At 41.2% G+C, this 15,893-nt stretch overlaps 1 protein-coding gene across 2 annotated transcripts in view; it reads left to right on the top strand.

Moving 5' to 3' along the window:
- Nucleotides 1-15,893, top strand: part of MARCHF1 (membrane associated ring-CH-type finger 1) — a 383,069-nt gene that overhangs the window by 288,046 nt on the left and 79,130 nt on the right. The window contains exons 4-5 of one of the 2 annotated variants that reach the window (XM_072975092.1): nt 12,266-12,345; nt 12,626-13,390. In XM_072975092.1, the coding sequence (XP_072831193.1) occupies nt 12,266-12,345; nt 12,626-13,390 (845 nt within the window). Of the gene's footprint in view, nt 1-12,133; nt 12,346-12,625; nt 13,391-15,893 lie in introns of those variants that run through there. The other variant, XM_072975095.1, reaches the window with a different exon arrangement.

The raw sequence follows: 15,893 nt of genomic DNA, 5'->3' as shown, positions 1-15,893 counted from the left end.
GGGAAGATTAACTGTGGGCCTTGAGGAATATTCCAAGCTTTTGCTTTTGTTTTCACTGTAGAGAAAGGCATAGAAATAAAAGTATAGGACAGAGTTGATAATAAAAATAACCTAATTTTTGCTGAAACCTGGGAATTAAAAGGACTAACTGAAGTTAAGACTGGAAAATTAGATGGGATTCTAAACCCAAAGGCCCGAGAATCCCCCAAGCTGGTCCCCTTGTACTTAATTTATGAGACAGTCGGGAACCACTGAAGCCTTCTGACAAGGCAAAGGAAGTGACTGGGCCTGTCCTTCGGAAGATACCTCTCTCAGCTCTGCGGAATTCAGATCAAAAATTCTGGTCATCAGCCAGTGGTGGAGACGTTCGCCACACAGGTTCTCAGGAATCCCGCATGGCCCTCAGCATGCAGTGTGGGGAATCATGTGACTGTCTGAAAGTAATTACAGTCCCCTCAGTTTCCTCTTGCTGATGTGGGAAATGTTGGATTATTTTTTTAAAAAAAGACCTCAGCTTCTACCCATTCAAAACTTCATCACATTCAGCCCTTCAACGTTTCTTCTTGTTTCTCTTTAATTTTCAGAACAGACTGGGGCAGGGCTTCCATTTAGAGTTTCTGCACCCGACCTGCTGCTAAAGCACCCACCACTGCTGGTGGATCTGGTGACCGTCAAGCAGGGCTCCGACCTTCCAAGCCATTTGGGCTTTCCACCGGCATTGCCAGGCCTCTTGCCTGGGTGGTCTTTTCTGTGGTCCTCTGTTGTAAAGTCTCCTTAGCTTTGACTCAGGTGACCCTTGCTTGCTTCCTCAGGCCAGCAGTGTCACACTCCCAGAAGTACGAGACCTCTGGGTGCTCAGCCCACAGCAGACGGGATATGGGGGGAACCAGCTCAGGTCCATTGACCTCAGTCACTCTACCTGCCATGTAAGTGCTGTGTTAGGCATGGCCCCATCCCCCCCGAAGCTGATCTGAAAGACAAGATGTGCAGTCTTTCTGGGAAAGGAAAGAGTGAGCTTCAGGCTGTAGGTTTTCCCCCAAGCATATCCTGGTTAATCTACCCCGTGCCCTGCCCTGCCCCCCACCCTCTCCCCAAACGGTGTTCACCCCACAGCGGTGGGAGGGGATGGACCCTGGAATGTCATCCCCTTGTCCTCCTCTCCCTGTCCAGCTCCTCAGAAGGAAGTCGTAGTGAGCAGAGTGGGATTCCTCTTCCTGTAAACTGTACACGTCCTTTAATTCATGCCCTTCATCTCCCTACACCACTGTGGTGAAGCTATGACCAGAAGTCCAAGATCTCTTCTGTGTGGATAAGATTTGGGTATTTATAAAATATTTTCTCTCTCTCAGCAAAAATATCAAGAATATTATCACTAGGGCCTCAGGGGAAAAAAATCTAATATGAAATTGGAGATAGGGTAGTGTCTTTGAACTAAGCCAGTGGTTCTTCAGATGCACACGGAGTCACCAGGGCAGCTTTAAGAAAACTGACGGTCAGGTCCGATGCCCTGAGTCTCATTCCTCAGAAGCTCTGGAATCAGGCCCAGGAGGAGGGGGTTGGTTTGTTTGTTTGTTTGTTTGTTTCCTTAAAACCTCCTTGGTGATTCTGATTCTTAGCCAGAATTGAGAACCATTGACCTAAGACTGTTACGTGTCTTCTTTCTGAAGGAGGGGATATCGCTGAGTCATTTGTGGAGAGAAAGGGTCCTAACGTTTCAAGGTCAGCGTCCTGTTACAACTCTGAGACAATCAAAAAGCGGTGGTCCTATCAATGATTGCACGTTCTCTTCCTAACAGTCCTTTTCCGTGGATGTTGTATTGACTACACTTAATTGAAGGAGGGAAAGTGGGGCTCAAAGAGGCTAAATAACCAACAACTTTATCACTTAAATGTTGGAGGAAAACAGCCACCCATCCTGATTCTTGATATTCATAGTAGTCGTTTATCACACCATCATTAATGGGATTAAAACACTCTTCTTACTTTTATTAAAATTAAAGATTTCAAATATTATGGATGTAGGTAACCTGAAAAATAAACCTTTCTCACAGTCCCACCTTACAAAGATCATCAGTGCCAGTGGTTGGATGCATATTCCTCCGAATGTGTCCTGGCCATATGGTAACATACTTCATGAAAGCATGCATTACTTCTGCTTGAGACCAAATGAGATCATACCACAATTTTGAAACTTGACTTTTCCCTTGAAAGTATATCCTTTAAATGTGGGTGTGGCGTTTTGGGTGTGCATGCATCTCATTCTTTTTAATGGCTTATGTATTTCATTGTAAATAACCGAACATTTATTTGGGTTGTTTCTGATGTCTTGCTGTTACAAACTATGAACAGTTCTTGTTGTAGTGAACATATCTCTGGGCAGTTGTGTAAATGTTTCAGCAAAACTGATTCCTATGAATAGAGTATCTGACTTGACTAGCATAGACATTTTCTGTTTTAATAGTTTACCAAATTGCCCTCCAGGTAAGTTGTGCGGGTTTGCAGTTACTTGAGCAATATAGGGCAATGCTTGGTCGCCACACCTCAGATTCACTGGGTGTTATCGGTCTTTTTTTTGAATACGCTGATCTGATAAGTGAAAGTCAACCCCATTGTTAACAGAATCTGCATTTCTTTGGTCGTTGAGATTGAGCATTTTTTATACAAGGCATTTGGAATTCCTTCTGCAAATGTGGAATTCTCTGTCAACTGCCTGTCTGTTTCACTCCTTTGTCTCTAAGATCCATCAGCTTTTCTTTCTTGATTTGTAAAGGCTCCCTGAATACTAGGAAAATTTACTGTTTGGCTGTCATATATGTTATGAAATATGACATTATTTATGGCTTTGAGTTTTGTCAGGGGTAATGTTGGTGTATAAGTATATGTGCTTCTTTTTTATAAATTAGAAGCTTTCATTGTTTAAATTATGCTCCTGTGTCTTTTCTTATATGAATGTTTTGTTTCACATCATCCTCTAAGAAAAGGATTCCCTTCCATGATATTATAAACACATTCAGTTATGTTTCCTTCTCATACTTGTATGGGTTATTTTACTATATTTAAATCTTTCATTTACCTAAACTTCAGTGAAAATGTTAAGGAAGGAATCAAGCTTCACATTTTCCCAAATGGCTTGTCATTTTCCCCATGCTGTTTGTTTATAACCAGCATTGTTCCACTGATTTGAAATGTAACTTTATTATGCACTAAGGTATAGATAGATAGGTAGATAAATGGATAGATAGATTTCTATTTTAATGGTCTGTCTTTTCCACCTGCATATTCTTATTTCTAAAGATTCACGCTACATTTTGATATTTGCTTAAAGTACTCTAACCCCTAGTTTCACTTAGCTTTTATTAAAGAATTTTCCTAGATGTTTTCCCATGTTACTTTTTCCAGCTGATCTTTCACATAATTTTTATCATATTTAAAAATAAAACAACCTTAGGATTGTGTTGCTCAAGTGATCCCTTTTCTTGATCCCGCTGTATCCTGGATGTATTGAATCCTAATTCTTCTCCCTGCTGACAGTCAGTCCCGGACCTGCCAATTCTCAGCCACCAAAGTCAGCTCTGAATGCCCACCTTTAATCATTTCCATTTTCTGCTGAGTATCTCTTTGTGATTTTCCATTTTTTTCAGTCTACAACCCAAAACATTTCAATATGGCCTCTAGGACCTCCCTCTACTCCTTTCTCCTGAGTTTGTATCACTTCTGTCTCACTCACCACCTTCCCTCCAGCCATTACCAGACTTTCTGTGGTCCCCGTAGCAAGCCACATTCTCCCTACTCTGCTCTTACACATTCTTCTGCATCTGCACCCTCCCCCACGTTACTCACACCACCCTTTTGAGGGGGGTATCCCCTGCTCTGGGACCCTTATTACAAATCGCTGCTCCATCCTACACTAGGGGCCCTTCCTTCATCAGAACTCCCGTTACTAGGCGATCGGGGTCCACGAGACTGCTCAGATTGCCTGTTGGCTTACACCTCTTCTCCACTGAACAAGCAGCCCCGGCAGATGCCATCTGTTTCCTTATTCCCAGAACTCACCAGGGTTCAGATCCCTGATTCATGCAGGCTGAGCAAATGAGTTAAAAGTGACACCAGCTAAGGTTAACTGTGTATCAGTTAGCATGTCAAGTAGATTCCAGTCAACACAGATGCTGTTTTCGTTGGGCGCAGGTAGTTTTTCCGGGAGGTGATCTCGGGTAGCACACAAGGCGTGGACAAAGTAAGACAGAGAAGGGGGAAAAGCCAGTAAAGAGTATGTGGAGCCATGGTCCGCTTGGGACCTTTTGAGAAACTCTGGAAGTCACCTCGGAACTGCCCCTTGTAAGGATAGATGAGCTGGGGCTTTTATCTGCTGAAGGAAGGCACCTAATGTAGGATGGAGTAGATATTTAAAGCAAGTCCATTTATCCACTCGCTCCAATCCGAGAGTCGTCCCCAGGAATTTAACTTACCCTGTACTCTCGGATGGTGCCTGCGTGCAGCCCAGCAAAGCATGTAGTACCAGAGAAACCCCAGGGCAGAGAACTCGAGGGGCACAGGCACTCAGGTGGGAAGCAGTCCATGTGCAGATGAACCCCGAGTAGAGCCTAGGGTACCGGGAGGCATGGGCAGCGTCTGCTAGCAGCTGTAGCCTACCGGCTCACTGAGCACATATAAAGTAACATCGGATGTGAGTTACCTGAAGACTCGAGGCTCAACAAGGAATGATTTCAGTTCCCTTCAAAATACTTCCAGATTATAGACCTAAACATTGTTTGATTCAGGGTCACAGTGGACCAAAAATCTCTCCAGAGAAAAAGGTGCCTCATTGTTAATGTTCTGTGCCATTATTCATTGATAAATCACTTTCCTATTGCAGAACAAGCATTTGCCCAGACTGTGAGGTTATAAAATTTGTTTATTGTGATGATGTCTGTTGCAGCATCTTTGCCTGTGCGGCTTCATAGAATTGGTTTAACACACCATCACGTAGCCATGGACACCCACGATGATGCTCGTCGTTCACCCTCGTAGTCACATCATCAATGATGGGAGGTTGCTTTGGGGCTGCATTGCCTTTTTAAAATAGATACACACTACTGTATATAAAATAGATAAACAACAAGGGCCTACTGTATAGCACAGGGAACTAGATTCAGTTCCTCATAATGAGTTTTAATGGAAAAGAATCTGAAATATATGTGTATAACTGAATCACTTTGCTGTGCACCTGAAACTAACATTGTAAGTTGACTACACTTCAATTAAAAATAAAAATTATGAAAAAAAAAGAGGATGAGTAGCAAACATCACATTGTGGCCTTTACTCAGTGCCTGCTGTATACAGAGCTTTCTACTAACCTCAGTGGAATAAACCATACACAATCCAACAAAACTTACTGCTTATGGCTTAGAGTACAGAAATGCTTGTATTTTACAAAAACTAGCTATGCTGTTCAATGGGTCCATATAGGAAGTTAATCTAGGTTAGAAGACTTGAAACAAGTGAGTTCTAATACAAATACTCAAGGAGATCACTGAACATTGGACTGGTGTCCAAAGATGATGTTCAAAGACTTTAAAAAGACACAGCATTCATGGATTGATAGAAAAGACCAAGAAAATTAAAAGTCACAAGGACGCAGTTGCAGATCACCCTGTTGGAGCACGGTAAAGATGCCAGCCTTCGCTCTCAGCACACTGCTTCCTCTGCCTAGAATATTTTTAATCTCTGCTTTAATAACTCCTCCTTTCCTTTTGAGACTCACTGAAGAGTTATGTCATGTATTAGTTTCCTATGACTGCTTCAACAAATTGCCATGAACGTGTTGCCATGAAACAATGCAAATGTATCATCTTCTAGTTCTAGAGGTCAGAAGTCAAACGTGGGTCTCGCTGGGCTACAGATCACATGTCAGCAGGACCGTGTGCCTCCTGGAGGCTCGTTTTCTGGTCTTTTCCAGCTCCTACATGCCACCTGCATTCCTTGGCTTGGGTCCTCACCCTCCCTCTTCAAAGGGAGAAGCTGAAGAGGGTGTGGAGAAAAGGGAACCCTCTTACACTGCTGGTGGGAATGCATTATGGTGCAGCCATTATGGGAAACAGTATGGAGATTCCTCAAAAGACTAAAAATAGACTTACCATGTGATTCAGCATTCCCACTCCTGGGCATATATCCAGAGAGAACTCTCATTCAAAAAGATACATGCACCCCAATGTTCATAGCAGCACTATATACAATAGTCAAGACATGGAAACAACCTAAATGTCCATCGACAGATGACTGGGTAAAGAAGATGTGGTGTATATATACAACAGAATACTACTCAGCCATAAAAAATAATAAAGTAATGCCATTTGTAGCAACATGGATGGACCTAGAGATCATCATTCTAAGGGAAGTAAGCCAGAAAGAGAAAAAAAATATGATATCATTCATATGTAGAATCTAAAAAAAAAAGGGACACTATGAACTCATCTACAAAGCAGAAGCAGACTTAGCAGACTTAGTAAACAAGCATGGTTACTGGGAAAAGGAAGTGGGAAGGGATAAATTTGGGAGTTTGAAATTTACAAATGTTAGCCACCATATATAAAAATAGATTTTTTAAAAAGTTTCTTTTATACAGCACAGGGAACTATGTTCAATATCTTATAATAACCTTTCATTTAAAAATATGAAAACAAATATATGTATGTATATGTATGACTGGGACATTGTGCCTTACACCAGAAATTGACACATTGTAACTGACTGTACTTCAATTAAAAAAAAAATACATATATATATATATATATATATATATATATATATATATACACAAAGGCAGAAGCATAGCATCTCCCCTCCTCTCTGACCTCTGCTCCCATCTGTGCCTCTTCTCTCTCCGACTCTAACTCTGCTGCCTCCCTCTTAGAAGAACCCCCTTGATGACGTACACTGGGCCCACCAACCAAGGTAATGCGGGATCATCTCCCCTGTCTCCAGATCCTTAACATAATCACATCTGCAAAGCCCCTTTGGTTTATCAGAACACATACTCACAAATTCCAGGGATTAGGATGTTGACATCTTGGGTGACTTAAGTGGGGGTGAGTGGGAGTATTATGCAGCCTTCTATGCTTCCTCTTGAAGGTTTTCTGACCTCTTGAGTTAGAATTAGTTTCTTTTCCTCTGGATCCCACAATCTTCTGTGTATATTGTTTTCTTTCAGTTTTTTAAAATTGAAGTATATTTGATACATACTGTGTTATATGTTTCAGGTGTAAAACATAGTGATTCACAATCTTTAAAGGTTATACCCATTTATGGTTATTATAAAAGATTGGTTATATTCCCTGTGTTGTGCTGTATATCCTTGTAGCTTATTTATTCCATACATAGTAGTTTGTTATCTCTTAATCTCTTACCCCTATCTTCTCCCTCCCCCCTTCCCTCTCCCCACTGGTAACCACTAGTTTGTTTTCTATATCTGTGAGTCTGTTTTCTTTTTTGTTATATTCACTAGTTTTTTTTTTTTATTTTTCAGAGCCCATGTATAAGTGATATCAGACAGTATTTGTCTTTCTCTATTTCACTAAGCACAATACCCTCCAAGTCCATTCATTGTTGCAAATGGCAAAATTTCATTCTTTTTTATGGCTGAGTAGTATTCTGTGTGTGTGTGTGTGTACACACATCTTCTTTGTCCATTCATCCATTGATGAACACTTAGGTTGCTCCCATAACTTCTCAATTGTAAATAATGCTATTGTGAACACTGGAATGTATATATCTTTTCAAAGTAGTGTTTTTTTTTTCTGGATATTTGCCTAGGAATGGAATTACTGGGTCCTTTTAGTGTTTTAAGAAACTTCCATATTGTTTTCCACAGTAGCTGAACCAATTTGCATTCCCACTAACAGTGCACAAGGGTTCCCTCTTCACATCCTTGCCAACACTTGCCGTTTGTGTTTTTTTGATGATGGCCATTCTGACATGTGTGAGGTGTTATCTCACTGTAGTTTTAATTTGCATTTCCCTGATGATTAGCAGTGTTGTGCCTCTTCTCATGTGCCTATTGGCCATCTGCATGTCCTCCTTGGAAAAATGTCTATTCAGTTCTTCTGCCCATTTTTTAAGTCAGGTTGGGTTTGTTTGTTTTTTTTTTATGTTGATTTGTATATATATTGGATATTATCCCCTTATCAGTCACATCATTTGCAAATATTTTCTCACATTCAGAAAGTTGTCTTTTCATTTTGTCCATGGTTTCCTTTGCTGTGCAAAAGCTTTCAAGTTTAATTAGGTCCCACTTGTTTCTTTTTGATTTACTCTTTTTTTCAATTCAAGTATAGTCAGTTTATAATGTTATATCGATTTCTGGCGTACAGCATAAAGTTTCAGTCATGCATATACATACATTATTCATTTTTATGTTCTTTGTCATAAGTTACTACAAGATATTGAATATAGTTCCTTGTGATATAGAGAAGAAACCTGTTTATCTATTTTATATATAGTAGTTAGTATCTGCAAATCTCAAACTCCCAATTTATCCTTTCCCATCCTCTTCCCCTCCCCCACCCCAGTAACCTTAAGTTTGTTTTCTGTGTCTGTGAATCTGTTTCTGTTTAGTAAATAAGTTCATTTGTGTCTTTCTTTTAGATTCCATATAGAAGTGATATCATATGGTATTTTTCTTTCTCTTTCTGGCTTACTTTGCTTGGAATCATGATCTCCAAGTCCATCCATGTTGCAGCACCATTTGTTTATTTTTGCTTTTATTTTCTTTGCTTTAGGAGATAGATCTCCCAAAATATTGCTACAATTTATGTCAAAGAGTGTCCTGCCTATGTTCTCCTCTAGGAGTTTGATGGTTTCTGTCTTACATTTTGGTTTTTAATTCATTTTGAGTTTATATTTGTATATGGTTTGAGGATATGTTCTAATTTCATTCTTTTACATGTAGCTGTCCAGTTTTCCCAGCACCACTGATTGAAGAGGCTGTCTTTTCTCTGTTGTATATTCCTGCCTCCTTTGTTGTAGATTAATTGACCACAAGTGCATGGGTTTATTTCTGGGCTTTCTACCCTGTTCCATTGATCTACTTGTCTGTGTTTGTGCCAATACCATACTGTTTTGATTACTGTAGCTTTGGAGTATAGTATGAAGTCAGGGACCATAATTCCTCCAGCTCCATTCTTCTTACTCAAGATTGTTTTGGCTATTTGGAGTCTTTTGTGTTCCCATACAAATTTTAAAATTATTTGTTCCAGTTTCTGTGAAAAATACCCTTGATATTGTGACAGGAATTGCACTGAATCTGTCGATTGCCTTGGGTAATATGTCCATTTCAACAATATTGATTCTTCCAATCAGGTATTTTATTCTTTTTGATGTGATGGTAAATTGGATTGTTCCCTTAATTTCTCTCTCTGATATTTTGTTGTTAGTATAGAAATGCAACAGATTTCTGTATTTTAATTTTGGATCCTGAAACTTTACTGAATTCATTGATGAGCTCTAGTGGTTTTCTGGTAGCCTCTTTAGGATTTTCTGTGTGTAAGTATCATGTCATCTGCAAACAGTGAACAGTTTTACCTCTTTTCCAATTTGTACTCCTTTTATTTCTTTTTCTTATCTAAGTGCTGTGGCTAGGATTTCCAAAACTATGTTGAATAAAAGTGGCAAGAGTGGGCATCCTTGTCTTGTTCCTGATCTTGGAGGAAATACTTTCAGCTTTTCATCATTGAATATGATGTTAGCTGTGAGTTTATCATATATGCCTTTATTATGTTGAGGTATGTTCCATCTATGCCCACTTACTGGAGAGTTTTTGTCATGAATGGATGTTGGATTTTGTCAAAAGCCTTTTTTGTATCTATTGAGATGATTGAATGGTTTTTATTCTTCAGTTTGTTAATGTGGTGTATCACATTTATTTATTTGCCAATATTGAAAAATCCTTGCATCTCTGGGATAAATCCCACTTGATCGTGGTGTATGATACTTTTAATGTATTGTTGAATTTGATTTGCTAATATTTTGTTTAAGTTTTTGCATCCATATTCAATAGTGATTTTGTCCTGTAATATTCTTTTTTTGTGATATATTTCTCTTGTTTTGGTATCAGGATGATGGTGGCCTCAGAATGAGTTCAGAAGCACTCCTTCCTCAGCAACTTTTTGAAATAGTTTGACCTCTTCTTTAAATGTTTGGTAGAGTTCACCTGTGAAGCCCTCTGGTTCTAGACTTTTGTTTGTTGGGAAGTTTGTTTTTTTTACTACTGATTCAATTTCATCACTGGTAATTAGTCTGTTCATATTTTCTATTTCTTCCTGATTAAGTCTGGGAAGATTCTGCATTTCTAAGGATTTGACCATTTCTTCTAGGTTGTCCATTTTATTGCGGTATAGTTGCTTGTCGTAGTCTCTTACGATCTTTTGTATTTCTGTGCTGCTGGTTGTAACTTCTTTTTCATTTCTGATTTTATTGATTTGGACCCTCTCTTTTTTGTTCTTGATGAGTGTGGCTAAAAGTTTATCAATTTTCTTTATCTTTTTGAAGAACCAGCTCTTAGTTTCATTGATCTTTTCTATTTTTTTTATTCTGCATTTCATTTATTTCTTCTCTGATCTTTATATCTTTCCTTCTACTAAATTTGGGTTTTGTTTATTCTTCTTTTTCTAGTTCTTTTAGGTATAAGAATAGGTTGTTTGAGATTTTTCTTATTTCCCGAGGTTAGCTTTTATTGCTATAAACTTACCTTGTAGAACTGCTTTTGCTGAGTCCTACAAAATTTGGATCATTGTGTTTTCATTTTCAGGTATTTTTTATTTCTTCTTTAATTTCTTTAGGTACCCATTGGTTGTTTAGTAGCATATTGCTTGGCCTCCACATGTATGTGGGTTTTGCGGTTTATTTTCTTGTTTTTGATTTCTGTGTGTAAATCTTTTTTCAACATTTTTCTTAGTTGAAATATAGTCAGTTACAATGTGCTGATTTCTGGTATACAGCACAATATCCCAGTGATGCATGTATCTTTAATATGAGGATTTTTAGAACTACTTTGACATTTGGGGTGAATCTTTTCACCTTTTCTGTTATTTTCTTGGTAGAAGTTTTATCTGTGCAGTTAGACTGGCCTCAGTCTGGACCTGGTACTCCCTCAATTTCTGCTGTGTAAAGGGGTAGGGGTGGGTACCTTGCTAGGGAGGATGAAAACAGATGGAAAAGCAGGATTTCTCACCTAAAGCTCTGCTCTATTACCCACTAGTAAGGAGCAGCACCAGTTCCCAGTTTCCCATCTGCAACATGGAAATAATCCTAGTATTTGCCACATGTTTCTTGTGAACATTAATGAATGAACGTGTGAAAATTACTTAGAACAGTGATTGGCACATAATAATTACTCAAAGCTGTTTATTATTATTATTTCCCACTTGTGAGATTGTGAGAATTAAATACAGTAGATAAACCACGCAGCACAGTGATTGGCACACAGTAAACTCTTAATTCAGTGTAGCTTTTGATTTGCCATCATCGTCTATGCTAAATGCAACAGGTAGAGAAGTCAAAACAGTGACAAAAATGCTGTGTTTCAAAGGTGGGAGTTTCATAAAATGTGCTTAAATCTGTGCCAACCATCTCCATAAGTTCAGGCTCTCTTTTTCTCAGGCTCAACGTGGTCATGAGGTTAAAAGATACAGAAGTTCAATAATGCTGTGATGGATAGATTTTATTAGATTCAATGATGAAATCATAATAATAATGACAACTGTAGGCTTTTGAACAATACAACATTTTAAAGATATGTCATCTCATGGGGCCTTAAGGTGACTTCATGTAACTCCAGGCAGTTTCCAGCCACCTAATGGCTACTTGATTATTCAGACCTCCCAGAATATCATCATCTTTGTCACAAAAATAGCCATTAAGTCCTTTCTATCATAGGATATTCAAGTGTCACCCATTTGTCTCCAAGGCAAGTTGAGCCATTCCACTCAAAAGTTTACAGTAAATAGAATAGAAACTTGTGGAATCATCTTCCTCTCTCACAAATGAAGCAACAGCCAAGCGGCACAGCCTCTCAGCTGGTCCAAGTTCCTCAAAAAAGTTTTACTTTTGCAAAACGAGCCCTCTGACTTCCTACATTCGATGAGCTGCCTTACAAGCAACATGACCGACAGTCGCGTTTGTTGTAACTTTTTAAACATGTGGAAAAAAAGCAAGATCTCGACCATGTATTACCTTAACCAAGATGCCAAATTATCTAACTTGTTTCTCCAGGCCAGCAGCCCAACGACAGGGACAGCTCCCAGGAGCCAGTCACGGTTGTCCGTCTGTCCATCCACTCAGGACATCTGCAGGTAAGTGCTCAGCGGATGACCCTGTTCAGTGTTTTTTCTAGACCAGTGTTGCGTGTTCTTGTCGGAGATTCAGACCGTGTGTGGTTCTTGCTTCTGCTGTACATTTGTCCAGGGATGTTTTACGCCAGCGTAATTTTTGCCTGTAGTGCATTTCCCTCATTCGATCTTTGCTGAACCACCTTCGGGTCCACGCGTTCGTTTTCATCACTCTCTCTCTCTGTTTTCCCGTGGCTTTCCTCTCCACTCCCGTCTCCCATCCTTCGCCCGCCGCTTTGTCTAGATCTGCCGTCTTACATGACTTGTCAGAAGCGGCCTTTGAGCAAAGCACCCCTGTCACGGTGCTGGGCCCTGCTAGGAAGGAGTCTGGTCACAAATCAGTCAAACGGAGGCTGAGGAGGAGGAGGAGGAGGGTGGCGGACAGACACGAGTGTGCAGAAGAACGAGCCACAGGGAGGAGAAAGGATGTTCACCTCCAGATCTCCAGCCCTCGAGGGAGGGAGACCGACACAGATTCGTCAGACTCCAGCACCGCAGACGAGAGTCACTGGATCCAGGCGAAGAGAGCAGCCCAAGTGAAGTTCCGCCTGGCACGAAGGAGGAGGAGAATTAGAAACAAACAAAGTGGCAACTTGGATGAGTCCTCTGCTGCTGGTGGAATTGAGCCAGGAGATGTGGGATCCCAGGGTCAGGCGCCAGCCCGGCTGACGGAGGGGGAGAGCTCCTTAAGTCTCCGCAGGGGAGAAGGCACCAGGTACCAAGAATGCGGTCCTTCCCTGCTGGGAGGGGCCTCCGAGATGAAGAGACCCTCAAGGAGCCACGAGGAAAGCAAAGGCAGGTCCCGCCACCGGGGTCGTCAGCGCCTGCCTGGTCTTGGGCAAAGTGAAACAATCAAGAAAAGGTTTTCAGAGACAGATTCCAGCCCTGAAACACCAGCAGCGAAAGAAGGGGGCAAGTTTGTGGACGATGCTGGGTCCCAGGTGAATAACCCTGCCCAGAAGCCTCCCACCGCCCACCAGGACGGGTCTGAGGATTTAGAAACGTGCAGGTCAGTCACTGCAGAGAGAGACGTGGTGCCGTCCAGATAGATGGACATAGTTATGTGTGTGTGTCACCTGCCCTCCAACATAGCATTTATTCATACTGTTCTTGGTCTGATTGGATGCAAGGTGATTCAAGGAGAAAAGGGGAGGAGAAGAAGGATGCAGAGGTATCTGGGAGGAGGGGATTGAAAGCTGTTCCAGATTAGAATTAGATTCCCCCTCTTCCTCCTTTTAATTTCATAAGGATTTATGCTGGCCAAGGGAGTGACAAGCCAGTGTCACTTAGTGTCACCCTTAGACTCTTCAGTGCACATTTGATGAACTGTTAGCACCCTGGCAGAGGATAGTAGACACTTGGACGTTTTAAGGTCAGATTTTTTTTTTTTGTATCAGAAAAAAAATCTCTGCAGTTGGTGCTAATTTGTTCTCCAGTTGTCTGACTCAGCAGGGTAATTGGAGACTAAAAGGACACAGAAACAGGTCACAGCCATACCAGTGGGGTTGCTGGAGCCCCCAGGGAAGGAGACCACATTAACTTTGGTGATCATCGTGTCCTCAAAGAGTTCGGCGTGGCTTTGAGGCTGCTTGCGTGCATTTTTTGACTCAGCTGTGTGCATTTTCCAAATTAACTTCATGTTTAAAAGACTGCTGTGACTATCCAGGCTGGGATGCACAAGTGAGATCACTTTGAACAAAACAAGGCTTTCACATTTTCATATTATCCATTGTCATTTCAGTTGTGTGGATTCTGTTTGGGGGCCAGTGAAGTTCACATGGCATAATGCGTGGTTTGAGGGGTGGGGGGGCTTGTTTTTTATGAAAGTTGAAGTTCTTTTATAAAACAAGTCTGTGTGTTGCATGTGAATCACATGACCCAGAGAAAGCTTCCTACGTCCATCAGGTCTGGATGGAAATAATATTCTAATGGTTTGTTTCTCTGAAAGTTTTAGGAGATGGTCATTTATAAAATGCACATTTAGTTATTCACTCAAGCATTCATGAGGCCTCAAGCTTTGTTTGAAACTATTACAGCTGAAAGTGTATATGGTTTCTGAGATCTGAGAGCTTACAGTCTAATGGGGGCCAGGGACACAAAACAACTTCACAGTTAATACACGATTACAATGGTGAGGAGGAATGGAAGAATGTACAATGAAGAAGGGGTACCTGTGGTAGGGAATCAGAAAAGAATTCTCTTAAGAAAATGACAAGCTGTTGGGGGAGGGTATAGCTCAGTATAGCATGCATGAGGTCCTGGGTTCAATCCCAAGGACCTCCATTAAAATAAATAAGTAAATAAATAAACCTAATTACCTACCCCCGTCCAAAAAAAAAAAAGACACACAAAAAAGAGATTAAAAAGAAAAAAAGGAAGAAAATGACAAGCTGACTGAGGGTCAAGGCTGGCAGGAATTGATCAAGGAGAAACAGACGAGGCGGTCCAGCCAGTGTGCCACCGAGGTCCGGGTACCCAGACCCACATCTGGGTGGTGGCCAGGGTGTGGTGAGCAGGGTGGGTGGTGGAGATTAGGGCGGAGAGGTGGGGTGGGCCAGGTAAGCATGTGAAGGGACTTAAAAGAGAAGTGACCCCATTTGACTTCTATACTAATGCAAGTTAGTTTCTTGTAGTCTTTTGAATATGGTTCAAGCGTGGCTTTGCTAAATGTTGGGGGATGGAATGCTGCACTATTTCTGGCCTCGACTAAGAACTCCCCACTTGCAAACATCTGTTGTTATTCCCCCAAAGCTACTCCAACATTAACTGAATGAAAGACAGTCGAAGAAACGAGTTGGAGACGTTAACGGTAATTGGAGGTAAAAGCAGTGCCTGTAATTAAAGCCGAAGTGACTGTTTCTCCTAAAAGCGCTACTCTGGAGGAACATTTTGAAAGATGGAATATTTCGCTTAGACTTCTATTAACGAAAGTGAGATCAATGGGCCTGCAGTTACCATTTCTTGCTGTGCGTTATCATCCAAATATACCCATGAAGCAAATCCTCCAGGTTGCGTATTATACCAGCTGCTGAAGATAAAAAGTGACAAAGACTTGAGTCTTCCCTTAAACGGCCTAGAATCGAGTGGGAGCAATCGAACGTATGCTTGAAAAGATGAAAGTTCAAGATAGTACAGGGTGAGTTTAAAGAGAGGAATACCGCAGGAATTTGAGGAAAGAAAAGGTACCGAGAGGCACGCAATCCAGGAACCGCTGAAGAGCTGGGATCGGGGCTGAGAGAGGAGAAGTTAGTCTGGCAGAGATGCCCGGCTGGCTTCCAGGAGCTCAGGGCCGAGACAAGGACAAGGGAATGGCTCGGCGCGCCTGAGGCTTCTGTGCGAACTCGTGTGACGAGGGTGGAAGGTTTGCATAGATTGACGATAACGGGAATTTTTTTTCCATGACGTGGTGCAGAGCACATGCACATTCTTCCAGGGAGCTTAGCTCTGTTCTGTGCATCTGTTTTCAAACCGCCTTGCTGGGTACCAAGGAGGCTGCCCCACGGCTGAGGGCG

The sequence above is a fragment of the Vicugna pacos genome, chromosome 2 (assembly GCF_048564905.1).
Source record: "Vicugna pacos chromosome 2, VicPac4, whole genome shotgun sequence".
NCBI lineage: Eukaryota > Metazoa > Chordata > Mammalia > Artiodactyla > Camelidae > Vicugna > Vicugna pacos.
This window is presented reverse-complemented; position numbering and strand designations above follow the sequence as displayed.